Source organism: Oryza glaberrima, chromosome 3 (genome assembly GCF_000147395.1).
Source record: "Oryza glaberrima chromosome 3, OglaRS2, whole genome shotgun sequence".
NCBI classification, from domain to species: domain Eukaryota; kingdom Viridiplantae; phylum Streptophyta; class Magnoliopsida; order Poales; family Poaceae; genus Oryza; species Oryza glaberrima.
Genome location: NC_068328.1, coordinates 34,132,803 through 34,160,493, shown reverse-complemented (window position 1 = coordinate 34,160,493; position 27,691 = coordinate 34,132,803). Strand labels below are relative to the sequence as shown.

At 43.7% G+C, this 27,691-nt stretch overlaps 6 protein-coding genes and 1 pseudogene across 9 annotated transcripts; 2 read left to right on the top strand and 5 right to left on the bottom strand.

The window, feature by feature from the left end:
- Positions 1-848: 848 nt before the first annotated feature.
- LOC127767515 (uncharacterized) lies at positions 849-3,818 on the bottom strand. The gene is made up of 11 exons (XM_052292869.1): positions 3,555-3,818; positions 3,189-3,231; positions 3,013-3,099; positions 2,877-2,898; positions 2,702-2,784; positions 2,456-2,488; positions 2,081-2,159; positions 1,933-1,985; positions 1,637-1,697; positions 1,378-1,460; positions 849-1,209 (listed from the first exon to the last, which is right to left on the bottom strand). Exons 2-11 carry the CDS (start codon positions 3,198-3,200, stop codon positions 1,114-1,116), a joined length of 609 nt encoding a protein of 202 aa, XP_052148829.1. The 5' UTR covers positions 3,201-3,231; positions 3,555-3,818; the 3' UTR covers positions 849-1,113.
- Positions 3,819-4,127: 309 nt separating this feature from the next.
- On the bottom strand, positions 4,128-6,176 carry LOC127767514 (protein transport protein SEC13 homolog B-like). Its single transcript, XM_052292868.1, has 2 exons — positions 6,026-6,176; positions 4,128-5,340 (listed from the first exon to the last, which is right to left on the bottom strand). The coding sequence occupies exon 2, from the start codon at positions 5,291-5,293 to the stop codon at positions 4,388-4,390; it is 906 nt and encodes a 301-aa protein (XP_052148828.1). The 5' UTR covers positions 5,294-5,340; positions 6,026-6,176; the 3' UTR covers positions 4,128-4,387.
- Positions 6,177-8,122: 1,946 nt separating this feature from the next.
- LOC127766250 (uncharacterized) lies at positions 8,123-13,102 on the bottom strand. 4 transcript variants are annotated; one of them, XM_052291347.1, is made up of 6 exons: positions 12,600-13,102; positions 12,247-12,381; positions 12,080-12,138; positions 10,335-11,993; positions 9,095-9,236; positions 8,123-9,012 (listed from the first exon to the last, which is right to left on the bottom strand). In XM_052291347.1, the coding sequence occupies exons 2-6, from the start codon at positions 12,359-12,361 to the stop codon at positions 8,327-8,329; spliced, it is 2,661 nt and encodes an 886-aa protein (XP_052147307.1). In that variant the 5' UTR covers positions 12,362-12,381; positions 12,600-13,102; the 3' UTR covers positions 8,123-8,326. The 4 variants fall into 4 exon arrangements, with proteins under 4 accessions (XP_052147307.1, XP_052147303.1, XP_052147306.1 ...); XM_052291343.1 differs by having other exon boundaries at positions 12,622-13,102; XM_052291346.1 differs by having other exon boundaries at positions 12,688-13,102.
- Positions 12,605-17,680, top strand: LOC127766455 (GDSL esterase/lipase At2g04570-like; annotated as a pseudogene).
- An 889-nt stretch (positions 17,681-18,569) lies between these two features.
- Positions 18,570-21,377, top strand: LOC127766251 (phosphoribosylformylglycinamidine cyclo-ligase, chloroplastic/mitochondrial). Its single transcript, XM_052291349.1, has 8 exons — positions 18,570-18,961; positions 19,138-19,232; positions 19,317-19,418; positions 19,539-19,598; positions 20,014-20,186; positions 20,333-20,444; positions 20,523-20,681; positions 20,963-21,377. Exons 1-8 carry the CDS (start codon positions 18,637-18,639, stop codon positions 21,131-21,133), a joined length of 1,197 nt encoding a protein of 398 aa, XP_052147309.1. The 5' UTR covers positions 18,570-18,636; the 3' UTR covers positions 21,134-21,377.
- Positions 21,378-21,400: 23 nt separating this feature from the next.
- Positions 21,401-22,136, bottom strand: LOC127766252 (uncharacterized). The gene has a single exon (XM_052291350.1). It carries the CDS (start codon positions 22,056-22,058, stop codon positions 21,756-21,758), a length of 303 nt encoding a protein of 100 aa, XP_052147310.1. The 5' UTR covers positions 22,059-22,136; the 3' UTR covers positions 21,401-21,755.
- A 685-nt stretch (positions 22,137-22,821) lies between these two features.
- LOC127768396 (uncharacterized) lies at positions 22,822-26,792 on the bottom strand. The gene is made up of 6 exons (XM_052293976.1): positions 26,108-26,792; positions 25,025-25,239; positions 24,142-24,367; positions 23,977-24,062; positions 23,388-23,479; positions 22,822-23,277 (listed from the first exon to the last, which is right to left on the bottom strand). Exons 1-6 carry the CDS (start codon positions 26,528-26,530, stop codon positions 23,024-23,026), a joined length of 1,296 nt encoding a protein of 431 aa, XP_052149936.1. The 5' UTR covers positions 26,531-26,792; the 3' UTR covers positions 22,822-23,023.
- Positions 26,793-27,691: the final 899 nt, after the last annotated feature.

The window sequence follows — 27,691 nt, the reverse complement described above, 5'->3', positions numbered from 1 at the left end:
CTTGGCAGCTGTGGAAGGAACGGAACTCTAGGGTTTTTGACTATGAGCTCTCTTTGGTCTCAGTGGTGCTGGAGTCCATCCACTCATAGGGTCATCTATGGTCTTTAGTTGGCGTTGCCGCTTTTAGGGACTTGTTGGGAGTGTAACGTGGCTCGGCCCCTTCCCGCTGCCTACTTGCTTAGAGTCTATGTTTTAGCCACCGTAGTTTTTCTAAGCTTCATCTTTTCATTTTGTTTTTTCTCCCTTCCTCTGGCATAAGCTGGTCTGGCTGATTGCGTTGTGTAAGTATAACTATTTTCTTCTAATATATTGACGTGTTGCGCATTCGCGAAAAAGGTTAAGGCAAAGAGGTCTCTTACATGATGTAATTGTTTAAGACAAGGTTAAGGCAATTAATACGGAGTGGATGAGGAAGAGGATGTACGCGTACACCAAAGAGTAAGTATAAGTAGTTAAGAGAAAAAGGGAAAAAAAAGTTATTTACATCAAGAGTCGTATTATTGTAAATTTTTACTATTGTCGATATGTAAATTAGGCGGGAAGAGCTGCTGATCTGTTTTGATCAAATTAGCAAGTTTATGAACTTGTGCAGATGGCTTTGTTCGCTTTGCGAGTGAAGACTGAAAGAGTATCAGCTTAGCATCATTGACAGTCGCAACTGAGTTTAACTAAAGAGTATTAGTTTATTATTATTTCAATAACTGAAGTAAATCTATTAGTACACCCGTTCACTTATGCTTGTACATTGCAATCTGACTACCACGATTTGGTGCCAGAAACCTGAGTTAATTCGAAAGTTCAGAGTAATTTTAACACTTCAGAAATCATTCACATAAGCGAGAATCGAATTACAGCAAGGTCACCATTCATTCTTGGATACCGAAATACACAGATTAAACTTGTTTCGACATCTCATGCATCCTTACAGATAAAATACTATCTGGTAGCGATTACAAAAGTTATTTTCAATCACTTCCACGCAGCTTTGGATCAAGAGGTGCACAAAACTCTTGTCCTGGTTCCTTAGGAACAAATATATATTGTAATCCAGGTGCATATACTCTTCGACCTGAAAGAAACCACAGGTCACAAAAAAAGGCCGCCATGGATCATTCATTTCTTTGAGGAACGGAAGCCTCCGAAACCCATCATGGCAGCAACATCAGGGTCTATGTCCTCCTCAGGTTCATTCTGGGCAGCCAGCTCTTTCTGAAACCATTTGACATCCAGTTTATTATGAATTCTACTGATTTTCACAGCCAACAGAACTGTAAATTAAGGAAAGCAGAAAATATCATGAATTCTACTGAATTTTCACAGCCAACAGAACTGTGAACTAAGGAAATGTCAGCCATCTGCATGCATGGTTGCAATTACCTTTTTCTCTTTCTTCTTTTCTTTGCGTTGGCGCTTCCTCTCCTCATCCTCTTGCTGCTGTTTCAATATTCTCTCATCCAAATCTGAAGGTGTAGAACACAAAAGGAGAATGTTTAGATAATACTTCCTCATAAGGCTCCCTTTGCAGCTATTCCACATAACAGTTTCCTTCTCAAGGGCAAAGATAGGGGAAAATAAATCTTAAGGACAAAGATAGAACAAAATAAATTTGATATTTATTTTTGTTGCTTTTTCTCACCTTGTTCACTAAAGCTACCTGGGTCTTTCCTCTTCTTAAGTGACTCAAACCTTTTCTGAACCTGCAGCCAGAAAGTTACTTAAGAAAAAAAAAACAGGAGAAAAAGAGTACTGACTACATATTTCAAGTTCCCGATAGGAATATCGAGAAGCTAAATATGCAACCGTTGGCTCACTTGTCTCACATGAACAAATCCATAATGTAGTACACATATGAGTGAGCAAGACTTGTAAACAATTGGAACAGGATTGTTAATTTTCAATTGCAGATCTGACAAATAGGCTCAGATATTATACCTGTTCAAGTGATGCTCTCTCAACACGCATAGACATGCCCAATGCTCTCTGATCTGTCAAACATTCAAACCACGAAACATTGATTATTAAAAGGTTTGATATACCAACTCAGCCTAAACCAGAGGTCTCAGAAAGTCAGAATACTTACGTTTCTTGCCATTTATATGGTCCAAATAGTTAGCTGAATCTTTAACGACACATTCACAAACTTTACAATAGTAACCAGCCTGTCAGGAAGTAGAGTTAAAAGCAAAATTTTAGGTGATAAATTTAACATGAAAAACATTTAGGCAATTTCTAGAATCATTGAAATTGAAACTAGAATTGTTAATAATGCAGCTATCGAGAACAGACATCATGGACAGATGAATCACAGGCTGAATTCTAATTTTTTTTTTTCTGATAAAAACTCTGTTTCAAAAGCAAAATGAATGACAGTAAGTGAATTCCAGAGAGCATGTAAATAAATAATTAAAGCTCAATGAAAATACTATAACATGTCCTGTGGGATTTCTGGACGAACCTGTTGACTCAAAGGTGCAATTGGAGTTACCACCTGGAGAAAAACAACAAACATAATCGGTTATGAGCTCAATCAGAAGGGCATTCATATTTGTAAAAACAGCTTGTTAATCATAAAAGAAAATAATGGTAAGACTACAAGAACGAAAAATCGGGAGACATAATCATGCAGCATGAGGAAGCATGGAAAATCTATGCTAAAGCAACAGAAGAAGACTTATTAGAAAGCAAAGATGATCTAGCAAACCTGAGTCTTGCCAAGACGGGACTCAAGGTCAACTTCATAGTCCCTATGCTTCAAAGGTTGCCTTTGCACAGGAGGGCCCTTTTCTGTCATGTATAGTTGAAATTAATTTAGCTTTACAAGAAATAAAATGCATCCATCCAAATCTAACTGAATTGAAGTACATAGCACTACATACCCTTGCCTTTCCGCGCTTCTTCCTGCATCAGCGAGAGAAAAAGAAAGAACAAAGTTAACAACAGGTTGGGCGAAGGAAGTATTAAGTAATATATTTTTTTAGCTTCGAAAATGATTGTGGAATGTAAAATGAGGACCTTTTCCTCCCGCTCCCTCTGCCGAGCTCGTTCCAAGTACTCCTCCTTGTCAAATTTCCTCCGGAAAGTGTTATCGACACCAACCGGCTATGCATCAAAACAAGCAAAAGGTCAGCTCAAATGCACCACACTGCCTTATTTTATGAGTCTCTTTGAAGCATATATAAGTAACTTACATTGCTAGACATGTTGCTCTGCCCACTGCCAAGCAGCTGCTACCTAAGAAGCACAAGCAGAAGCAGCAATGAGAAACAGGTATAATAACAGAAAAAAAATCTCTCCCCCTAAATAACTAGGCGAAGCGGACCCAGGGAATCACGACGACGAGTGTGCCCAGGTTGTGAAATCAAGCTGATCTGAGCATTCGAATCATAGAAAACATGCACTGCATCTTTGAATTGTGAAATCAACTTGATCTAGGCCTACAAATCACAAAAACAAGCCTGATCTCTGAACCCTCACTGACTTCGATTTCAATCTATCCATCAGGGAGAGGATTAGAGGTAGTTACCCGAGTAAAAATGTGATAACAAAAAACTAACCTGGTTGGATTCTTGGAGAGACGGAGAGGATTAGAGGAGAGCCCTTCCTCCTTGCTGGTCGTGGTCGCGGCCGCCGCCGCCGCTGCCGCCTAGCGCCACAGCCCGCTTGCCGAGTCGCCTCTGGGTGTAGGCCGTCGGCGTTAGGGGGCGAGGGGCTCAGGCCTCACGGTGGCCGGTGGGTGCGGAGCTGCGCCTTCTCGCCGCCGGTAGCCCGGTCGCCGGAACCCTACTTTTTTTTTCCCTTTCCTTTTTTCCTTTTTTTCTGTTTTTCTTTTGCAAAGCGTTAGAGACTAAACTGGGCATGAGCTTTGGGCCTTTATGGGCTGTGCAAGTGTTAGTGGGCTTCTCAGACCTTTCTCAGAGTAGCATTTAGGCCCAAAAATAATCGGGATCCTATGTGCTCATGTGAATTCCGTTGGATCAGAATCGGACGACTGCTGTTGAGGTTGGCGTTTTTTTTTTTTTCTGAAGAGACCTCAAAATATTAGAGAAATCCTTCTCATATTTCAAGAGTGAGGCACCATGGGATAAGAAATTGCTTTATTCAACTATGTCAAAGCGCAAGGAAGAAACTAGACTATAATCGTCTCATAGATGTCTGATGTCTCATTTGACAGTACTAAGAAACCACAAGTGCACCAGTAAATTACAGGTCTAAACAGACACAGCACAACTCTGTTCAGGTAAGAACAACATCCATCCAAAGATGATGATGATAACAAGTGAGAATTTGAGTATCTATCAGTACACTCGTGGATTTCCATTGCTACTAGAAACATGTATCTGACTGAATCTGATATGAGATGCAAACTGCAGGCCACAGCCGAGGCTTCCTATGGCTCCACCTTGGTCACCTTCTCCCACTGACCATCTGATGCCTCCTTCCACAGTGTGATATCGCCGGAGCCGGCCGCCACGGACAGTATGTTTCCGGTCAGTGACCAGGACACCCTCCATGCCGGAGCCTCGAAGTCATGCATCACCTTCCCTTCCCATTTGTCGCCCTCTTTCCCCTTGGTCCAGATGACAACCTTACCGTCTTCAGAGGCACTGGCGATTGTAAACTTTGCGAGGCCCAAAACAGGTGCCCAGGATACATCTCTAACGCAGTCCGTGTGCATGTCGGAGGGCAGAACGCTATCCAGCTTCCAGCTGCCATTGACAAAAGCCCACACCTTGACAACACAGTCGAAGCCACCAGAGACGAGCTTCTGGACAAGTTCCCCTGAGCCAACAATGGAACCGAGTGCGGTTGCTGGAGCCCATGAGACTGCCATCACCCCAACAGGGTGTGCTTGCTCAATTGTTGTGGAGTCCCATCCTCCATCCGGGCGCATGGTCATGACAGAGATGCTCCCGTCGGCAGAGCCACAGGCAAGGCAAAGGCCAAGCTCATACGGAGCCCAAGCAATGGAGTTGAGTGAAGACTTGTGGTTGTCGAATACGTGAGCCTGAGACCATTGCCCAGCTGCACCCTCCTTCCAAACTACGACACGGCCATCGTAGCCGCAGGATGCAAGAATCGAACCAAACTTGGGATGGGCCCATGCAACACGCCACACAGGTCCATAGTGTCCGCTGAGGGTTGCAAGCAGCTGGGATGGCGCGGATGCACCTCCAATGCTGCTGATCTGCACGGTGGAGTCCGAGGAGGCTGTGGCAAGGCGCTTCCCGTAGTAGTCGATGGCAGAATCATGGACCATGTCCTTGTGGTCAAGCTCTATCTTGTTTGACGACATGCTGCCAACTTAATCCAGACTCAAACTTGAATCCCTCCTTTGTAGTCCTGATTGTGATTAAAATGAAGTGACAAGTCAATTCACCAACACAGACCAGATGGAACAATTTAATTGCAGAGAAATGAAGTGACAAGTCAATTCACCAATACAGACCAGATGGAACAATTTAATTGCAGAGAAATGAAGTGACTAAGTCAATTCACCAACACAGACCAGATGGAACAATTTAATTGCAGAGAAAAGCATCCATCTAAGAAGGACCTTGCACAACAGCACGGACAATAGAACATAGAGGCATCAATGCCATCGTATTAGTTCAATTCATTACACATTAGCTTCCCAATGATTGTTTTCAGCCAACACCTACTGCAATATGATCAACAGAAGGAACAAAACTGGCATAAAAACGTATCAGGCTCACTACATATATGGGGTAAGACAGTTTTGATATGTCCATGGATCACAACTGGTAATTGCACATTGCAGCCTTAGCTTGCTGCCTGCAGCTTGCAGGATCACAAGAAGAGAGATTCACAGGGGCGGATCCAACTTGGGACATGGGGGTTCAGCCAAACTTTTGGGTGAACAAACAAACTGTTACTTTGTATTAAGGTTAATAAGGCTCTGAAATTAAGAAGAAGAAGAAGAGCTTCTTCCAGATCTAGAAGAGAAGCTAGGGTTAACGAACGCAAGCAGAGAGATGAATCAGAAAGAGGATGCGGGGATGCTCACCTCACCAGGATCCCCTCCCCTGCTCTTCTCGCCAGATGGAGATCGGCGCCCCCTCCCCTGTTCGGCCGCGAGATGGCTCAAGGAGCGGAGGAGACGACGAGACGGGTGATTTTCTTCTACGCCAAGGGAAGGGAAGGGGGAGATAGTATACTCGAGGTTTTCACTTTAAAAATCTTTATGATGACTCCACCTTTTATCTCAAAATTTTCACTTAAAAAATATTTATGATGACCCCACCTTTTATCTCAATTTTTTTCACCCTAAAACTAGCTATATTACCTTTTTTTTTATGGACGTAGCTATACAGCTAGTGGTAGCTGGTTCCACTCCATCTATAAGAGACACCATTTACCTATACTTCAAATACAATTTTCTATTAAACTACTCATCCGATCTACGATCTGATTACACCGTTGTGTTCGTAACAATTAAATCTTTACAACAAGATCTCACATGATTATATTTTGATGAAAAATCACAAATTACTTTTATGATATGTCTAAATTACTTTTAAATTTCACTAAGTTACTTCTTAAATATACAAAAGTAAATTCAGTGAAGCCTAAAAGTAATTTACATATATTATATAAGTAACTTAGAACAAAAACAAAGGTAACTTTGGCATGTCATTTGAAGTAAATCCGTTATAGAGATAAAAACATGACTCTATGTAGAAATTAAATTAATCAGTACAAAATATGGAATTAACTAAAAATAATAATAAAAGTAATCACCTCGGAGCATTATGAATGTATAGGAAGTATTTTAATCAAATCTAAAAGTAACTTATATATATGATAATTTGTTCATAAAAAAGGCATTAATTAAAGTTACTTTCTTTTTTTTATAAGTTACTTCTATAATATATCTAAATTACTTTTAGACTTTACTGAATTTACTTTTACATGTCTAAGAAGTAACTTAGTGATACTTCTATAATATATCTAAATTACTTTTAGACTTTACTGAATTTACTTTTACATGTCTAAGAAGTAACTTAGTGAAATCTAAAAGTAATTTAGACATATCATAAAAGTAATTTGTGATTTTTCATCAAAATATAATCATGTGAGATCTTGTTGTAAAGATTTAATTATTACGAATACAATGGTGTAATCGGATTGTAAATCAGATGAGTAATTTAAGAGAAAATTTTATTTGAAGCTTAGACGATAGGAATATTTCCCCTACTTGCTTAATGGATTAGTACTATAGTAAAGTAAGATTCTTCAAGTTAATACACATCTGGATAGAGTTCGCTTGTTATGACTAAATCGAGAGTACATTTTACGTTTTTTTGTGTGTGATGACATGTCAACGGTACTCAGAGAAAAAAAAATTCAACAAACTCGGAACTACTCAGACCACCGGCAACCACTATAGCTGCCGCTTCATGCACCACCACTCTTTCTCCATGAGACATGTTTTTTCTTCTCCCCGTCGTCATGCATGCTATTATCATGGTCGTCATTGAGGCTGGGGTGTCGGGCTTGAAGAGGCTCAGGGAGGCTAACCACTATAGTTGCCGCTTCACGCACCACCACTCTTTCTCCATGAGACATGTTTTTTCTTCTCCCCCGTCGTCATGCACGCTATTATCATGGTCGTCATTAAGGCTAGGGGTGTCGGGCTTGAAGAGGCTCAGGAGGCAGGAACTTACCCGGCGAAGAGCGAAGATGCTAGATCCAGGCCCCAACTATCAAAGAAAAAAAGAAAAAACGAGAGAGAAGTGTGCAGAGTGATTGCATAATCACTGGACTTGAAGGTGGAGCGATGGTAGAGTCACTAGACTTAACGTCATTCTTGCGGTCACGGCCGAGCCCGTGCTGCCCCCGATGCTCTCATCATCTGTACTCTCATCATCTATGATACCCCACCAGATTATTTATTAACCCTAAATAGAAGCAAGAAACTGAAAGGAGAAGCTAAAGATGCAGTGGAAGTTACTTCAATTGACCATGGGGTGAATGGAGAATGGGGACAATGTTTTTGCGAGGATTAACATGTTACAGGAGGGACAGCATCACACAGCAGATGGTAGTAATTATTTTATCCCCACAGGTGCTCCAATCAAATGGCACATGAACAGTTCAAGAATGGTTCATCATGACAGACATCGACGGTCAATCATCAGATAAACAATGGGCAGGTTAGTAGCAACATTATCAATCTTTCGTGACAAGACATGCACAGTTGCATGACCGAACTACTACCAATTTACAATTTGTGAGACCAACATATGGAACAAAAACCTTGTTTGTGGCTGTCAAACTGGTATCATTAGTGGGAAAAGAACACCTGCTACAAAGAAGTGTCAGACACTAGAAGTAGATCAGCAACCATTTCATCGATCAAGGAACCAAGCAACTCTGTTGTAATGTCAATGCCAGATTCGTATGACTCCAACTTGAAATCTACCCAGCTCCCCAGAGGACTACTCATTTCTTTGTACACGAGTTCATCCACCATCCACTCCTCAGCAACCTTCAGATCTGTCATCTCCGCATAGATTTCTTCAGCTGTGAGCTTCTTCAGAATTGCCATCCCCAAGAACCATGAGCCGTAGCCGGCATTGAAATAGTATGCACATCTCACACTCAGTATCTCGTTTACACATTCGAAGAGCAGCCTCCGATTCATTCGGAGTGTTTTGCCCTCTGCTACACCCACCGCCAGCCGAATATCGCCATTTAAGTCTTCCAGTAGTTGTAGATCCAGGATATCTGAGTTAATGAATCGCTCCAAGCCTGAGCAAATTTGACCATTAAGAGGACTGGTGTTTAATATTTCTCTTATGAAATCAATCTCCTGTCTGCAATCCATTCGGCTTGAACTGCTGCTATCTGATGGGGGGATGTCCGTCGTAGTCACAGTGATTGATGAGGCTGTGTCAGAATACTCCGAGAAAGCGTCAGCTTCCAGGAATTTACTGAAGCATGCAGAATCAGACGTTGTTGCACCTTCCGTTGAGCTAAATACTTTGGTTCCTATAAAGAGGGAAAATATATAAGATTTTGAGGAAGACATACAGCTAATGCTCCAGCAACAACCAAGCACCTGTATATTTACCATTTGCGCTTCTCCAGCTCTCTGTTGAGCTACCGGTTTCAGTTGAAACAGAAGCATCCCATGTTGAAAGGGGACTGAGGTGAAGGCGCTCTATCTCCATTTGATCCATGGCATCATTATCATACTTCACAGATTGAGATGACTGGTGAAAGAGAGAGAATGTTAGCACAATGACCAATTCTCAACCAGTCATTGATAAATTTACTCTTTTATATATTTAGACGCAGTAATCATTGTTTAGGAGTTACAATAAGTGTCCCACTTCAGTATAGCAGCGAGAAGCTTCAGGTGTTTCCCTTGATTCATCCGTGCATTCCAAGTATGCCAGTTTCCAAAAGGTAAAAAGGCATATGGAACAAAATAAACTAGGAACTACCCAATTATGCATGTAAGAATAATCAAAGGCACAAAATGTTGGGTATACAGCCAGGGATTTCCTAACAGAACACAATATTATAACCTTTAAGAACAACATAGAATCCCTAAACTAATTGTTAATAAAAATCTAGATTATTAACATCCCAAAATATCAACAATATACACTTTTACACCAAAGGTCATGCAGGAAAAGCATATGGGGTAAAGACGTACAGTTGGAGCTGATGTAATTTACAAACATTAGCATGGTGGTCAAAATCATTAATATGCCAAATATGATAGGGTTATGATATCAATCTATTGCTCTTATTTCTGAATTCTGATGGACAACATATTCTTTGGACAAACTTTTTGATGTTATCAACTGAGAATCAAAGTATTCTCTGACTTGAAAATAAAAGATAAATTAACCATATCAGTTTCTGCATTTATCGCAGCTACATGAAGAAAAGATAATATGCCTAATTAACTACTCCCTCCGTTCCAAAATAAGTTCATTTTTCACCTATCCCACATATACCAATACAACATCGAAAAGACTAGAATAGCCCTACTTTATCAAATCCCAATACAATTATTCCCCACTTTATCTACTCCCAATACATTTATCCCCTACTTTCACAAACTCCGATGCAATGATTATTCAAAAATAAACTTATTTTGGGACAAATGGGGGAGGCCAAAAATGAACTTATTATGGGACGGAGGGAGTGGTTAATATTTTTTCCATGCTCCCAACAGGTGAAACACAGAATCTGAATAACCTTTTCAGGTATTTATCATATGCTCACAGCAATGGAAATGACATGCATAGGAGAAAAAGGTGGGCATGATAGCAACAGAATTGCCTGTGATTCCATACCTGACCACTCTTTGATGCAAGATCTGTCTGGGTGAAACTGCCTTTTCCATCCTTATAGGATTGGACGGACTCCCTATCATAATCAGTAGATGCAATGCTCGATGTTTCACATGCTGATTGTGAATCTTCCAGAACTGATGATGGGGCATATATCCGAACATCTTTGGCTGGCTTACAGTAGGGTGACCTAACCCCAGAAGTAAGTTCTCTCAACTTCTGCTCTAAAAGGAGACCCAAATAATCACCATCAATTGAATCAAATTTAGCACTCGATGTCTCGCTTGAATTTGGTACTGAGCTCGCGTTTTTCATAAACTGTTTTTCCACTAAATGATTGGGTAGGCGATAACCAGATAATGGTTTATCAACTGGTGCGGTGAATGTGAATGAAACAATATCAGTGCTAATTTTCTTCTTGTTCATGGAAAAAGGTGATTGCTCATCTATTACAATATTGTGCCGAACACGCCTTTGGCTTCTGTCAGCAATATCTTTATCACTTGGACGGGTTTTCACTGAATGTATCCTCCCATCTGGTAATCTTCCTGGCTTGGGGATTGATTTGGCTGTAGAATTTTGCCTTCTATTTGCATGGCCAGTTGACCGCAATTCCACGTTTCTGTTACCTTGAGTATTGTTTTCAGACGGTGTGCCGGCAGTCCCAACCTTTCTCATAGTGCCATTTATTGATTGTGTGTTGCTTCTTTGCCGGTTGGGTGTTGGTGGCTTGGAATTCACCTTGTGCTTAACCATAGCATTTTGCTTTCTGTTATTTTGCACAAGCACATTGGACGAACTTGCCATGCCCACTTGATTGTTATTCTTCCCTTGGTTAATCCCATTTCTCTCAACCATTCTCCGCTCAGGATCCCGAGTTGCAAGTTTTCTGCTAATCTTGCTTATATCTTCCCTTCCTTGAACATTAGTTGCTCTAGAATCTGGTGATGATCGACTGCTGGCCTTGACCTTTGGGCCAACTGGAGCACCTCCATTTGACTGTGAGACCACAGAAGCAGAGGTGTTCCCTGAACTTTTCAGACTTCCATCCAAAGGCTTTCCAGTTGGTAGCCTATAAGATGTCAAGCCATCACGCTTCTTCAGTGCTTCATTCATTCTTGGTGGCCTTTGTTGGACTATCGCAATCTCTCTTTGGCTGTATACACGAACAGTATTTGCATATCCAACATCACGAACTCTGTAAGGGCTAATAACCTCAACTCCAGTCCCTATAATCCTAGACGCCGCCTCCATTATATCAGCAGCATTTCTGCTAGATATATGATTAGGATTCTTCATGGGGGACAACTTGTTTTGCGCAACCGACAGTGTCCTTTTGGCAAATCTTGGTGGCAATGCTTCCATCCTAAACCGGTCAATAGGACTACCAGGCATCTTATGAGGACTACCGGGCATCTTATGAGGACTGCCAACATAGCTTCTGCCAATGAACTCATCATGGATAGTACTGTTCTGGGGGGACTGCTGCACAGTTAATGGCATCGTATAGGATCCAGATGAGCTTGCTGTGGGCATGGAATCCAGACCCATAAGCCTTGCTACAACAGTGGGGCCCCTCCTCGCAAGAGCTTCATCGTCAACCACTGAAGATGAGCAACTGTGCTCACTGCTTTCCTTCAAACTCGGTGCATCTTCAAGGAACTGCCAACAATTATGCATACACAATTACACATAAATAACACAAAAAAAACTAAAAAACTAATAAGATTGCTCGCATGAACACGCACCGAATTTGGTCGAGTGCTTGGTGTGCCACCATCAGATTCCCTGAAATTTTCAGAAACCCCTGCAAAGGAAGTATCAGTATGCAATCCTAATTCCTCCATCCATTTGAGAAAAAAAGGATGTATCGAGTTTATAGCAATGACTGGACTCCTGTGCCACATTGACTTACTTGGAGCCGGAGAATCGCTCCCATTTCCACTGACCAGCCGCTTCTTGGACTTCTTGCCCCAATCAAACAGGCTAAAGAAGCCATGTCCCTTTGAAGTAGGCTTCTCCACATCCATTTCCCTTTACTCCCCTAAACCTGCAAACAAAATAGCTCGCGTAAACACAACGAATGAACCAAAGTAATACTTAGCTTAATGCAGCTAAACTAGTAATCAAGAAAGAGCCCAGTGATGAGTCCCCCAAAACCCAATCTTTACCCCCCAAATGTGACCTAGAAAACAAAACCCAAGAAACAATACTACTCAAACTCAGAGAACAACGCCTGCAATATACAGCAGCATTCCATCAATTTACCCGAAATGCAGGTAATCCCCACCTAAGAACACCCCCCAAGAAACCACAAGGCAGCCCTCGCCCGTGTAGAACACCGCAAAGATCCGACCTTCTCCTCCCAGCTGGAGTCAACGCCGCCGGATTCACCAAAGCAGCGCCCAACCGGAGCCAAATCGCCGCGAACACCACTCCGGATCGAGCCGCATTGAGCCGTAGCTCGTCGCCCTCGCCGGTAAGCTCCCAAACCAGCGACTTTTTCTCGTGCACAACACAACAAAACCACACCTCTTGGACCCAGCCGCCGCCGTTGAGGGATCCGCGCCGCCGTCACATTAGGTCCGGCGAGGTGGAGAGGTGGCGGAGGTGGGAGGAGGAGGAGGCCGCGGCCGCGGAATCCATTAATGCGGCTGCCTGAGGTGGGCGAGGAGGAGGAGAAGAGAGAGAGAGAGAGAGAGAGAGAGAGAGAGATTGGAGAGAAAAGAAGCCTTTTTTTTCTCTCACTTGTCCTCTCTTCTCTTCCTGCTCTTCTCCTCTCTCTCTCTCGTCTTTATGACGAAAGGTTTATTAAAAAGGAAGGAAATTTGGGGAATTTTGGGGATCGGTTTGGTCGTTTTCGTGATGTAACGAGATTTGGCGGTTGGGTTTGGATCATTTGCTCACAAATTTTGGCTCTTTGTGTGTGGGGGTGTTTCGCCTGGTAAAATAAAATAAATGGGTTTTTTCGGTGTGTTGGACCCGCTGAAACAGATCATGTTTAAGAGTAGGACACGATGAGCCCAGTGGCCAGTACAGTTAACAGATCATATATGGTACCAAAAAATTTATTTCAACCAGATGGTCATGTCCACGGCATAGAGGAGATGGACAGTGATAAAAGTACACCTAACAATGAAATGGAAGGTCTTGCCAACACACGAATTATAAAAACAATTATATAAATTGGTTTTGGGCTATTATTGCAGTGCACGAATTTAATAGTACAAATTTCAGTAGATATTGAGTTCGCGAAAAATCAGTAGATATTGGTTCAATTCCCACAAAAAAATTCTGAAAAATCATCCTCTCAAAGAAGACCTTGATTCTCATAAAAATCTTCTAAATATCTCTATGTTCCAAAAAAGACCTTACTGGTATATCATTTTACTTTATTCAGTTTTTTTAATGAATAACTAAATAATTGAATGATTTTGTAATAATTATTTGAGAGTACAAATGAATGAAGTAAGCATTAAAAAGTTGAAAAATAATTAAAAATTGTTTTCTAAAAGTTTGTATAAAAAGCATTTTTATAAAAAAAACGTACACCGTTTAGAAGCTTGGAAAACTTGCCGTTGTTACATTACACACTTTACTAAAGTTTTAAATGCTTTTAAAAGGGTAAAACGTAGACACACCACGGCATGTCGCTTGCACCCTAAAATGACAAGGTTGTTTCACGAAATGGGCGCCGCCGGCGACGGCCACGGCCACGGCGGCGGCGGCGGTGCACCGTAGACGTCAGTAGTTGGTGGTAGTGTACAATCATGCGTACGCATTATCGACGGTCGCCGGCTAAAAAAGACGATTCCCGTCGCCGTCTTCATCATTTTCGTCGATTTCCGTTGATGTTGCAGCTTATCATCCTGTCCAAACCAGTTTTTTTTTTACACTCTTTAGTTTTACTGCAAATCCTTCGTAGGATACCCACAAGTACACAATCACCCCAACCAACAATCCGCATGAACTGGGCTACGGTTTCAGTCAAAGTTTGGAGTAATTACGTTAATCATGGGCATTAATTACTGCAACCGGGTACTGTTTCCCCGGTTAATTAGTAATAGTAATTACTCATGACAGTAAGTAAGCAGCTAGCAAGGCGTATAAAAGGGAAAAAAATATGTGGTTAAGACGTACACTTTAACCTGACTGAACATTTCACCAACCAACGAAAGTGTACTACTACTCTACTACGTATGGAGAGCATCCAATCCAATCCATCCTGCTCTTGTTGTCTTTTGTCTTCTCCACAAGCCAAGTATCCATACGAGCTAGTGCTGGTACAGGTCGCAATTATGCAAAGTGACAGGAGAGATTAATGCTAACTAATCACACTAGCAGCAGTGGTTTCCTTTGCAAGCAGGGCAGAGTTAATGCGAGGAGGAGGAGTTAGCTGCTCTGCTCGAGTTTAAGGGTACTGCAACTCTGCAAGTCAGCAGCTGCAAGAACATCACCAAGTTCAGCTAAGCTCGTTTGGAGATCAGCATCAGCTTACACTGACAGAGCTTATGCTGACAAGTAGTGACGGATTCGTCTGCGTTGATGTCTCAACAACCTGTAGGCCATCAATTACCGGTTTTTGCTTAATCTGCTTGCGATTTTGTGAGTGCTTGGATAGAATAGAATCCAATGTAGGACACGAGTACTTTGGCAGTGTGTTTGCTTCGATTCCCTTATCTGACAGACAACCTGCAAGATTGTGCATATGTGTAGGTGCTTGGTCGCCATTGCAGATGCTTTTCTTTTCCCCCGGGCAAGCAAAGGTCCAAGATTTTTATCTTATTATTATCATTTTTTAACAAAAAATAATCTGCAAAGAGGACTGTACTACATATATATCTTCATTGAAAGAAATAGGAGAGAAATGAGCTAATTTTTGTTTTAGAGTGCACTAAACAGACATTCCAGGATGAGAAAATTGTACCATTTTTGTTTGTTTTGTGTTACAATTCCTGAAGTATACTGAATATTTTGGCACAGCATCAGCTTCAGTCAGAAGTTGAGATTATCAGATGTGGTGGGGGAAGTTGTTGTAGCTGAAAAGCATACATAGCAGTGGGGTGATTGTGTTTTTCACTCTTCCCAGTACTTTACACCAGTAGTACATCTTTTCATGAAAAATAAACGGAAAAATTCGAGCTTTTTTGCAGATTTGAGATCTACAGAACAGAACATAACCTTTTCACGTTAACGAAGTAACGCGAGGTTTAGGGGGTGTTTGGGAGAGAGGGGCTAACACCCCCTTAGTGCATATGCAGTGCAGCACTCTGAAAAAAGATGGCAGGTAGGGTAGTAGTGCTCCTTAAGCCGCGAGAGCACGCAACGAGAAAACTGACAGCCTCCCATGTGATTTTACCTGCCAAACCTCACTTTGATCGGCTATAAGATGAGATGAGGAAAGCCTTTGCTGCTGTGTGCTTGTGTCTGGCTCAAGCGAGTAGCAAATTCAGATTCTATAGTTTTTTTTTTCTCTCTCTGAAACTTTTCTTTTAGATGGACTGAATGCTCTGAAAGACTCAAACTATTGCACGTTTACATGACCAATGGCATGGTTTTTAAGGCCCTGTAATCTGAAACTAGTACACGTTGACATAGAGACGATTAAGTTGGGAACACGTTGGTCAGAAGTACGGAGTTGCAAACACTACTCCTATGCTGCATAATATAGCAACTTGTACCATTTAAAATCTATCTTAAAATATAACAACCTCGCGTCTCAACTAATTAGAGCAGGATCTTATTTTAGCTATTCCTTTACTATCTAATCTCAATCAATCACGACTATTTCTCATTTAATTTCACATATCTTCTTAATCTCCACGAAAAAAAACTCCAGAAACATTTACACGAGTATTTTGGGAATAGTATGTACTAATCGAGACACTTTACCGATTTGAAGGGCGCAAAACTGAAGATGAGATTTGCAAAATGCAATGGGTCAACACCACCTGTTCTTGTACCAGGAGGCTACTATGAGGGACGCATCAGCAACGAGATCTGAACCGTGGCTGTCCCATTGTCTGCCTGCTTGAGGCAAAGCAATCAGAGATTCAGAGAGGCAGGCTGCCCCTCCACTCTGCTTGCAGTAAACGATAAATGCAACAGAGGCCCACTCATCCAAGATCAGATCGTCTTGGGCCCACCTCTCTCTGCGGCCCAAACTAAAAGAGAACGGTGGCCAAACATCTTGCTGGGCCTCACGCGGTGGAATAAGGAATAAGTTCATCTGAGGTCCCTTAACTTGTTAACGAATCCGATAACTGGTGTAGATGAGGTCCCTCGGCGGTTTTGATGACGGTTTTAGCTGACGTGGCGCCTATGTGGCTAATTTGACTCGGTATTCGTCCCACGTGGCATTGACGTGGCGCTTACATGGCAATTCTATCCCCGAAAAATAATAAAAACCATGGGCCCACATGTCAGTTAAAAAAAAGTGGGCCCTCACAAGTTAGTGCGCTCTCTCTCTCTCTCACTCTTCTCATCTGGACCCTTGCCGTCGACTTCACTCCGAGGCGTTTGGGCTGCCGCCGCTCGTCCCAGCCCTCGACCCGGCCGTCAACATGAGCAGCCTTGCCGCCGGCGCATGCTTCGCCTCCGCCAGCGCCGGCTACGACAATGCCACCTCTGATCTTTTCGTTAGCCTTCCATTAGAGCAAAACGATAGCTAGCTTAGCTACATTTTCATGGTGTTCTTGGGTGACATCACACATGACATCCATGGAGTAATTTTGTGAGGTCGCGTCGTGCAGTCGGTGCTGCCGATGTGGAAGGAGCTGGACTACTTCAAGGAGTACGCGGCGAGGCTTCAAAGCTTCTAGGGGGACGACGACGCGGCGGCGGCGGCGACGCTGTCGGAGGCGCTCTACATCGTCAGCATGGGCACCAACGACTTCCTCAAGAACTACTACGCCATGGCGCGCGCCCAAGCGGCGGAGTACTCCACGGCGGTGGCGTACGGCGACTACCTCCTCGGCATCGGCGCATCGCTGAGTCGTACTCGTTCGTCCGCGAGCTGCACGCGCTCGGTGCCCGCAAGGTCGACTTTAATGGCCTCCCGCCCATGGGCTGCCTCCCGCTGGAGCGCGCCACGAGGAGCGGCGACGCATGTACCGACGAGAAAAACACCGTCGTCGAGCGCTTCAACGCCGGCCTCCAGGACATGATCGCGAGGCTCAACGATGAGCTCGGCGACGGCGAGATGATCGTGTACGGCGACGTGTATAGGCCGGTGGCCGCCGGCGGCGTACGGGGTGGAGAACGTAGGCAACAGCACCATGCCCATGCGGGTCAACCGGCGACGGCTCACCTGTGCCATCTGCTTCGACATGTTCGCCCCGGTAGGATGAGGTCGGCGAGGTGCTCCCACAGTCCCACTACAACTGCATCGCTTCGGTGCCCGGACCTGTCCTGCTCGGTCGCCGGCGGAGGCGAGCGCAGTGACCGTTCCTGAGGAGGGCGCGGGGGCGGAAGGCGGTGCTGGAGAACGGCCACCGGAGGCCGAGGCAAGGAGGAAGCGGCGGCGGGAACATGCGGAGGCGGCGGAGGCAAGCACGGCAGGCGACAAGGAGAGGGCAGCGGCAGCCGGCGGTAGGCCCATAGGGGCGGGAGTGGAGGAGGCCGCGCCTACGCTATCCGCATCTCTGCCGGTGAGAGGAGAGAGGAAAAGGGAGAGATGTGAAGATAGGTGAGATGGGGAGAGAGGAGGAAGAAGAGGAGGGGATTGAGATGAGAAGAGTGAGAGAGAGCTGATATGTGGGACCCACTTGGGGCCCACCAGTTTTTTTAACTGACATGTGGGCCCATGGTTTTTTATTATTTTCAGTGATAGAATTGCCACGTAAGCGCCACGTCAAATGCCACGTAGGTGCCACGTCAGCCAAAACCACCATCAAACCGCCGAGGGACCTCATCTGCACCGGTTTTAATAGTTGAGGGACCCGTTGTATCTGGTTTTTCGGTTGAAGGATGAAAATCGGATTCATTGACGAGTTAAGGGAACTCAGATAAGCTTATTCCGTGGAATAACTAATCCACGGGCTTGCTCTCTTACTGGGCCGGTCTTATCGGATCATCAGATCAAACGAGCACTAATACTTAGATTAGATGGAAATCGAATGATATGGATTTGGTCTCCCGTCTCACTGCCGTGTGGGCCCCACCGCCCACTAACCACCCCGAGGCATCTGCGCCGCTGTCGTTTCGCCGGTAATCTCGCTGCGTTTTGGTCATCAAAAGCCCTAACAAAAACCTCCCCACCTGCGGCCGCCGCTCGCGTCCCATCTCTCCCTCTCTCCTCCCACCCATGGCCGCCGCCGCCGACCGCCTCCTCCACCTCCTCCGCGCCGCGCCTGCTTCCCCGGCCCCCGCCGCCGTCCCGTCGTCCCGCACCCGAGCCACCTTCTACCACCAGCCGCGGAGCCTCCGCCTGGCGGCAGGGGCATCCGGTATGCGCCGCGTTGCCGTGGCCTGCAGCTCCGCGGGCGCGGGCGGGAGCGGGGTCGAGGGCGATGAGGAGGGGATGACGTACAAGGGCGCCGGCGTGGATATCGACGCCGGGACGGAGCTCGTCCGCCGCATCGGCAGGTTGGCTCCAGCGATAGGCGGCTTCGGTGGCCTCTTCCCCTTCGGTACCATACTACTACCCATCTCCTTGTTTGTATTAAGTAGATTGGGTTTTTTTTTTTTTTTTTTTTTTTTTTTTTTTTTTTTTTGCGGGGAATTTGATTGGGGTTTAGTTTGCTCGTCATTAATGGGTGTGTGTTTGGGAGGGTTCTGTGATATGTATTGGTAGTTCTTACCCCAGGTGACCAATTTCTTGTTGCTGGAACCGATGGAGTCGGGACGAAGCTCAAGCTTGCGTTTGAAACTGGTATCCATGACACAATTGGGATTGATCTGGTATGTGTTCACTTTGCTAGATGAGTATTTTATTTCATCCCTTTGAGTTTGATTGACTCAAATGATTTTTAATTCTCATGTTAGGTGGCTATGAGTGTTAATGACATTGTGACTTCGGGTGCAAAACCACTGTTCTTCCTAGACTACTATGCTACGAGCAAGCTCGACGTTGATCTAGCAGAGAAGGTATTGTTGACGCTATTTTGTTTGCTGAAAACAGTTATGCCGGCTAATCCTCTCTTATCTACATCTGCTTATAAAGTCATAATTATTCTGTTCAAAACTTTTATTTTCTCAACTACATAGGTTATCAAGGGGATTGTCGATGGATGCCAGCAATCAGATTGTGCTCTGCTAGGAGGAGAGGTGAAGTTCCCTAACTAGAACCCATGTTTTAGCAGTGGAATACTTCAATCTTTGTACCAATGAATACAGAATATATGTATCATAATTGTTCATCTGTCTTGCAATGGTTTGTGACTACTTTACTTCATACGAATAAATTTTCAATTATGCTTACAGACTGATCATTAGACCATTTTCTAACTAGCAAGCACTAGCTTCAACAAGTGAATCTTTGTAAATGTTGATATGGTATTCAGCTTAGTTCACATGGTGGATCTTGTTTTTCATCATACTTTGGTTTGTAAATGCTTTGAGAATACTTAACTATGATATATGAGCATAAGTACAAAGTTAACATAATGTTTTGACTCTGTTATGTGCAGCAACATACTAATAAAAAACAATTGCATTTATCATTGATCCATTTGTCATGCAGACAGCAGAAATGCCTGATTTCTATAAAGAAGGTGAATATGATCTAAGTGGCTTTGCTGTGGGTGCTGTTAAGAAGGATAAGGTCATCGATGGTAAAAATATCGTGGAGGGAGATATCATCATTGGTCTTCCTTCTAGTGGGGTTCATTCTAACGGGTTCTCCCTTGCTAGAAGGTATTGCATCTATCCAATTCGAGTTGTTTCGATCCAAATAGATGGTTGACGCATGCTCTTTTCTTTTGATGTTGATACTTGACAACCCGTCCTCCTGTTGAATTATGTGTCATTAATGGTACCTACAAAATTTCATATTTTTTTAGAGTACTGGAGAAAAGTGGACTTTCGTTGAATGACCAGCTCCCCAGAAATGATGGCATGACAACTACTGTTGGTGAAGCTCTCATGGCACCAACTGTTATCTATGTTAAGCAGGTAGCTTTGCTGATATATGTTTCATATTTAGCATATATGTATATGCAAGTTTCTAATTAAATTGTTGAAAATGAAAAGGTGCTCGAGATTATTAGCAAGGGTGGTGTAAAAGGAATAGCCCATATTACTGGTGGTGGCTTCACCGATAATATCCCAAGAGTATTTCCTTCTGGACTTGGGGCAAAGATTTTTACTGCAGCATGGGAAGTGCCACCTGTATTCAGGTGGATTCAAGAGGTAAGGGTTAACAGTCCACGAGCATGTCATGTGTATTCTTGTAACCCCAGTGAAGTTATTCGACTGTGTTGTACTGAAATCATTATAGTATTGTGTATCTGTTCTGAATTCCTCTGGTGGAAGTTATATATATAATCAGCCATATTTGAACTCGGTAGAAACTTTAAAGATTATGATAGGAAGCCCTAATTAGAGACTGGGTTTTTCTTTTGGTCCCCAGTTTTCATGCACTGTGCTGCGCTGCCTATTTGGTCCTTATCATTTTCTCCGGGTGTTTGTAGGTTGGAAAAATTGAAGATGCAGAGATGAGGCGCACGTTCAACATGGGAATTGGAATGGTCCTTGTGGTAAGCAAAGAAGCAGCTGATGGAATTCTCGAAGGTACCCATGGACCGAACCACGCATATCGCATTGGAGAGGTGATCAGTGGTGAGGGAGTCCACTACGTCTGATCTAATTAATGATCTTTATAATGCTTTGAGTAGTTTGAGGTTTGTTCATCCGACAGGCAAACCAGCCTAATTTTTGTAATCGCATAACATAAAGGGGGCCAAGTCCTGGAGCAACAGTGAGTTTAGTCCTGTAAGATAAGAAGACATGGGGCGTACTCCTTTTAGTTCCACATGAGAACTTGCCCCCAAACGGCAGAACCTATTATTTGGACTTGCATCTACGAGAGGTATCATCTTATTAAAATGTTCTTGCATACCAACTCTAGATATCCTGATGTGTCTCACCATCGAGGCGTTGCATTTCTATACTCGTTATAAGCATCCAGAAAAATCGCATTAATGCAAAAAAAAACTTTTTACGTAATTACCTGCTACATGATCTCTCAGCAACAATACTCAAGCATACATGTTATTATTCGAAGTTCTTGCATCCATTACCACAAGAAAACACTCAAAAAAACGTAAAGCAAAAAAAAAAAAAAAAGAATCTGGATCGAAAACCTTGGCTTTACAAGCGTCAAAATGGCATGGTTAACGTAACGTGACAGCACCTCGCATAGGATAGGATCACCGGTTGATCTCGCCGTCGCCGCCGTAAGGTCTCCGGCCGCCGTCCGGTGAGTCACCAGCGGCGGACGAAGCGATCCTTGATCCACCGGAACCCCCGGCGGAGCGACGCCTTGACCCTGGCCTCGACGGCGTAGGCCTTGTACGCGGCCACCCTCCGCCGGCGCTTCGCCTCCGGGTCGCCGGACCACCACGGCGTCGACGACGACGAGGCCACCGTCCTCTCGTCGCCGTCGCGCGGCGGCGCCGACCCGCCCCGGAACTCCTCGAGATCCCTCATGCGTTCCGTCTCTCTCTTTGAGTGCGCGTTTGCCGGCAACGACGACGAGCGAGGAGAGGAGCTTTTGGCAGCTCGCATATATAGGGGAGAAAATCAGGGAGAGTTTGAGGCCGGCCATGACGGCCTCAACGCAATACTCTCCCTGTCTCCCAGATTAGCCCTGAAATTGTCGTCGTCGACTAGTGCTTGGCACAGCTCGTGGAATTATTAGCCTTTGCAACCCTCAAAAAAACAATGGTTGACAAATTGATTAGGATTTGCACTGCATGGAGATTTCTATGTGTTTCTTCTCAGGTAGTAGATGGCACGCCGTCACGTTGGTTTTCATACGTGCAACATGTTGCAGTTATGAGTTTTGACAGTTAAATTCACATGGTGCTTCTGGTAATCTGCTTGAAATATGGCAAAGTTGCAGACTTGCAGCTCAAATATATATTTTTTTTCTTTTGGTGTGTGATTGCCAGTAGTGGAGGAGCAGTCAGCAAGCGCGCCGTCCCGGCCGTAGCTGTGATTTGGCGGGCATTTCCGTGTGCTCGGCTCTTGGCTGGATGGAACAAGTCGCCCTCCATCCAATTACAACCAGATATCAGTTTGTTTCCGCAGCATATGTAACACTCAGAAAGTGAGAACCTCTTTTTTTTTTCTTGGAATGTACAAGGCACAGGTGCAAACTGATCTATCATCTCACTATGTTGATCAAAAGTAACCGAGATAAAAAAACAATTTACATGCAAACACATGATGTTGTCTAATTCTAACAAAAAATCTTTATTTTTTTTTTGCTCTTTTCTCTTTTTTTCCCCCTCTTAAGTTCTACAAGTCTCCAATTTTCCTTTCCATCTTTACTCTCCCACAAAGGGTTACCTACACCGCTACACCAGACAACTTATTGGAGACAGGAAAAAAGTTAGCATGTAGGCTGATACAACCCCCGTACAAGAGGGCATTCATCATCATATCATCATACTCTATGTGCCATAGGCAGATGTGCTCAAGGCAGCTGAAAATTCAGACGGCAATGTTTCACTAACAAACATTTACAGTCATCTCCACGTACCGGAACGGGAGACGAAAAAACGGAAATCTGGATGCTCTACTTGTACGCAGCTGAGCCAGTTGCCAGCCTCCTCCATCAGCGAGGTGACACGCTGTCCTTGGGTCCCATCGGATGCCCAAATGGAGCTGCGAAGTTTGTAAGATGCCAGTCCAAAGGCAGGCAAAGATAGCTTGCCAGTTGCATTCGCGCAAGGGCTGATGCCACCAAAACCAGGGCATGCTGGTGTAGTGCTATCGCTATCTGCAAGAATGGGAATGTTAAGCAATCTATGCAGTATGTAACATATAAGTTGCATCTAGGTACAAACTATTTAAACCTTCATAATTCATTAGGCATTAGAAGGTATTTACCCTTAGAAGGTGTTGCTAGGCAATGGAATGTCAAGAAACAGGCATCAAGGTCTTCCAACGTCGGCCCTGTTGGAATTCTATATATGGGGTACCTGCAATGGGAAGCACGAGGATGAAACCAGTAATGTATAGAATCATAGCAACACCATATTAGCAGTGATGCTCTTCTACACAGATTGTATGTCGTGCTGAATTTCAGCACAGTAGGCATGCCTGTTGTTAGGCATTGCAACTGGTAGGCATCCTCTGCGCGGGCCAGCACAGTTGGCAAATGTCATTATTCTCACCGTTGCAACAACATCATTCTAGTACTTATAAAACAAAAACGATGTCCACAGAAAAGGAAGTGCAATATTGTGGCACTAAAACTAGAAGCTATCAGACAATAAGACATGAGGTGAGCTCATGGCGGATAGTCTAATATAGTAATATGACCATTTTTTAAGCGGAAACAACATGAAAACATTGACTTCAAAATACTTCTTGAATCCCAACAGTTTGACAACAAGGGACACATCTTATCAACTGAATGAGGACATCTCACAATTGGAACATGGAAGTAGAACTTGAAGAAATAAAATAACCATACCATGCAACAGACATCCAACTGGATGGCAGCAGATCACAGCTTTTGAATGCCTTCAGAGCTGGAAATCTACTAGCAAGAATTGATACCTGAAGTTCATGCAGAGTATGATTATGTGGCTATGTGCATAAATGTTTGTAATAAGCATGGGTGTAAACAAAAACTCGCCTTGTCTGTCAGAGGTTCTCTACAAAACGGGGGATCCCTCTCCATATACTGAAAGATTGGAGAACTTGCAGATGCATAACCATCAGCATCATCAGTTCGCAAACTACCATTTGCCATCCCATGTGTAGCTTCCACGGATGAGACTCTTAATCGGTCAACATCAGTTTCACTGCTACTCTCGCTGCTAGCATCCAGGTATTCCCCATCACTTTCATCCCCAAGGCGCCTTAAGTAAGCGAGAAAAATAAGTAGAGAAAGTTATATGCTATCAAGGAATCACCAAGATAATGAAAGCAACACTACTGAACAGGTAAGCTGTTCCTAACTATCTTCATGGTGGTCACTATGCCTAAGTAGAGGTCATCTAATGATAAAGCCATAAATTCACAGCTCGCCACTCTTTCAGTTTAACACAGATTTATTTATTTTTCTTCATTTATACATATGTTTGTCCACCAAGACTTATCTGCAAAAGCAAGTTCCTGAAACTTCAGGAAGGCATGAGATAATTCCATCTATTAGAACCCAGGAAAACCAACCGAAGAAATAAAGTTGAGGAATTCTGTGTCTACCCTGTGCTTGTCTAATAACATCCAATGCATAAATTATTTATTTACATATAATTTGGCACGGCTGTAACAAACTGATATACTGGAGTAATTTCTTATTAGCCCAGTAGAATTTGATAAGTCCTGCAAACATATGAACACTAAAAAGCCTAAATAAACTGAAGTGAAACCAAAGATACAAACAAAGTGACCAGCTAGACATGTTGCCATATTGATGGTTTTTCTTTCACAATGGTTGACCTAGTGAAGGTTTTTCTTCCAAAAAGGAGAAATTCTAAAAATCAAAACTTGGCATTGGAGATAAAGATTGCTACCTGGTTCTTGAAACAGATCTTGATGGATCTGCATACAACTGGATAGCAGACAGATATGGCACGTAATACTGTGTTACAGAGTCACTGCCATTTAGCAACAGGGGAACGCCAGCTCCATAAGCACTCCACTCCCTGAAAGATTCCCAAAGATCTTCAAGGCAGAAATATGGTGATGTATTTGTACAATCACCAGTCCTCCACATTTTCAAGCTTGTCTGCAGAAGAACAAAGGTATTACAACCAAAAACAGCGTAACTAGAACCACGGCAAGATAGCTCGTTACTTCAATAAAAAGCTGTTTACCTCATCAGAACATTGTACAAACATCACTGCACGACTCAATAATCTCTCTCAAAATTGATTCTAATGTTGTTACATCCTAAATCTGATTGGCATGAACACAAAACCACAGGGTATGAATTGTTTATAGATGAAAATTATAGCTACTGCAGTAATTAGGAAGTTAGGAGCTCAAGAAAGACACAATTTTCCATCTAGGATTATCCTGCAAAAATATGCAAAGCCCCCCGATAGTGCTTAGAGCATAGATATAGCAACAAGCAGTGGGCAACCACAGTTTTATTGAGTTTTAGGTGACACCTCCATGTGTTCAGAAAAAAAATCATAATATAAAAATCCTTCACTTCTCAAGGCAACAACACTTGAAAATAGTTTGCACCAAACAAAACAAGGATCCTCTTCCTAATTTAAAGAAAAATTGCTACTACACATCCACGATTACTATCATCAAGCATCTTAAATGGCTGGTGACTATCAATCAGATCTTAAAATCAGCAGTCAAGCGCAAATTCAGAAACATGAGCCCTTCTGTTGATCACCACTAGAATGCTCAACAAGAATAGTTGATTTTCCCCTGAACTACAGTATCGAACTATTTCATCGATCCTACACCAATGAGTAGCATTTTCCCTTTGTAGTCACGACGCACTAGCTACACTTAAAAACATATTAATTAAAAATGGAAACAGAAGTATAGATATCAAAATTCGCTCGTTCTTCCTCATATCACCCAACATAACATGTCTAAGTTTCCGAAATTCGTATGCTGCACTCCTAAAATACCTTGGGCAGGTATTGGAAGGGCACGGAGGGAGTGGTGGAGGTGAGAAACCTCTCCAAATTCCCACTCTCCTCCACCGCCGTCACATTCACGTCAGCCGCGGTGGTCGTGGCAGTCGCCGTGGATGCCACGGAAGGCTTGGACGACGTCGACGAGGAGTCGTCCGAATCCACCCTGCTATCCCCGTCCGTCAGCACACCCGCGCCCACCGCCGCCGCAGCCGCCACCGCCGGTGGCGCCGCGGCGGCCGCCTTGTGCCTCCCCGACCGCGGGGACGGCGACGGGGACAGTGAAGGGGACGTGGGGCTCCGCAGCCGCTGCTGCTGCTGCTGCTGCTGCTGGCGGCGGGAATGGGGAGGCAGGTAGAATCGTTCGACGCTGTTGCGGGAGGAGGAGGAGGTGGCGCCGCCGGAGGACCCCGCCATGGCGGCGGCGGCGGCGGCGGGAGGGGAAGGGGGATCGGGTTAGGGTTTTCAGGGGGATTTGGGGATTGGGATGCTTAGGGTTAGGGTTTTGGTGGCTTTTTCCCCTTTTTTTAGAGGAGGGTTTGGATCTGAAGCGAGGAGCGGAGGGGAGGAGGAAGGAGGCGCAACGCAAGAGCGGAGCGGACGCACGCAGCCACACTCCTCTCCACTGTGCTGTCTGCCTGTCTTGTGTTTGCTTCTTCGCCTCCCCGTCGCTGGCCCTACTTCCATTTTCCGGGAGCATTGTTTCTCCCGTTTTTTTTTTCTCTATACCGTGTGATAGTGTCGAAATCAAAGGAATTTCTAATGAGTTCTTCCTAGTGGTTTGGTTCTTGGAAATTTTCGTAGCATGTCACAAAATATAGGGAAAAATATCTTTTAAATAAAAGCAACAGCAATACAGAGCTCTACCATGGATGTATAAAGAATGGTGTTATAAATGCTCTTCTGATTACGGTGATAGAAATGAGAGAATCGTATTAGGAGTTAGCATAGAAATTCCTATGAGACGAAACAAGGATGTGGCAGCAAGGATAATATCATGGTACCTTATGGAGTCATAGCTTCCTCTCTTTTGATTTCGTTAGCAGACCTGAATATCAAGTAATGGCTACCTCACAAGACGGTATCGAGATTGAAGATGGGTGCGATGAGGAAGACGATTGTTACCGATTTGTGGGACCCATATAAATAAGAAGAGAGATATTTAAAAGCGGTGGCTAAGTTATTTCAAAGCGGTGTTGCCCGGAAAATAAGGAGTTGCCAAAAGCGACGTAGCCATCAATGCAACATTTGGCTTGATTGTCTTGCCGCGTGGATGGTGTAACGTGCTCAATTGTCGTAGATTTTACCGTATTTATGTGACATCAAACATACGTACATGTGCCACTGCTATCTAGACATCAGCACTTGTATTTTTTTCGCGTCTTGTTCACAAACCCATCTTCTTCGACAATGGTAACCGCGACCAAAGCAAGTTTTTGTCAAATAATAGAAGAGGAATAACACAACAATGCTAGGGAGTAGGGATAAGAAAAGGTCTGTGGTAATAGCCGTGACATCATCGAAGCCATTGGCTAGATAATATGTAGGACATGATAAAGACATTAGAATGACACATAT

What these genes read in the sequence shown, in the direction of transcription:
- LOC127766251 (XM_052291349.1), top strand. Translation starts at nt 18,637, where the DNA reads ATGGCCGCCGCCGCCGACCGCCTCCTCCACCTCCTCCGCGCCGCGCCT. An exon ending in ACGTTGATCTAGCAGAGAAG is followed by an intron (nt 19,419 to 19,538) that starts GTATTGTTGACG and finishes TCAACTACATAG; the next exon opens with GTTATCAAGGGGATTGTCGA. An exon ending in GGGTTCTCCCTTGCTAGAAG is followed by an intron (nt 20,187 to 20,332) that starts GTATTGCATCTA and finishes ATATTTTTTTAG; the next exon opens with AGTACTGGAGAAAAGTGGAC.
- LOC127766250 (XM_052291347.1), bottom strand. Translation starts at nt 12,361, where the DNA reads ATGGATGTGGAGAAGCCTACTTCAAAGGGACATGGCTTCTTTAGCCTG. An exon ending in GAGCGATTCTCCGGCTCCAA is followed by an intron (nt 12,139 to 12,246) that starts GTAAGTCAATGT and finishes CTTCCTTTGCAG; the next exon opens with GGGTTTCTGAAAATTTCAGG. An exon ending in TTGCATCAAAGAGTGGTCAG is followed by an intron (nt 9,237 to 10,334) that starts GTATGGAATCAC and finishes CTCTTTCACCAG; the next exon opens with TCATCTCAATCTGTGAAGTA.
- LOC127767514 (XM_052292868.1), bottom strand. Translation starts at nt 5,293, where the DNA reads ATGTCGTCAAACAAGATAGAGCTTGACCACAAGGACATGGTCCATGAT.
- LOC127767515 (XM_052292869.1), bottom strand. An exon ending in CCATATAAATGGCAAGAAAC is followed by an intron (nt 1,986 to 2,080) that starts GTAAGTATTCTG and finishes AATGTTTGACAG; the next exon opens with ATCAGAGAGCATTGGGCATG. An exon ending in AGGTAGCTTTAGTGAACAAG is followed by an intron (nt 1,461 to 1,636) that starts GTGAGAAAAAGC and finishes CTACACCTTCAG; the next exon opens with ATTTGGATGAGAGAATATTG.
- LOC127766252 (XM_052291350.1), bottom strand. Translation starts at nt 22,058, where the DNA reads ATGCGAGCTGCCAAAAGCTCCTCTCCTCGCTCGTCGTCGTTGCCGGCA.
- LOC127768396 (XM_052293976.1), bottom strand. Translation starts at nt 26,530, where the DNA reads ATGGCGGGGTCCTCCGGCGGCGCCACCTCCTCCTCCTCCCGCAACAGC. An exon ending in GAGAACCTCTGACAGACAAG is followed by an intron (nt 24,063 to 24,141) that starts GCGAGTTTTTGT and finishes CATGAACTTCAG; the next exon opens with GTATCAATTCTTGCTAGTAG. An exon ending in CCTAGCAACACCTTCTAAGG is followed by an intron (nt 23,278 to 23,387) that starts GTAAATACCTTC and finishes CCATTCTTGCAG; the next exon opens with ATAGCGATAGCACTACACCA.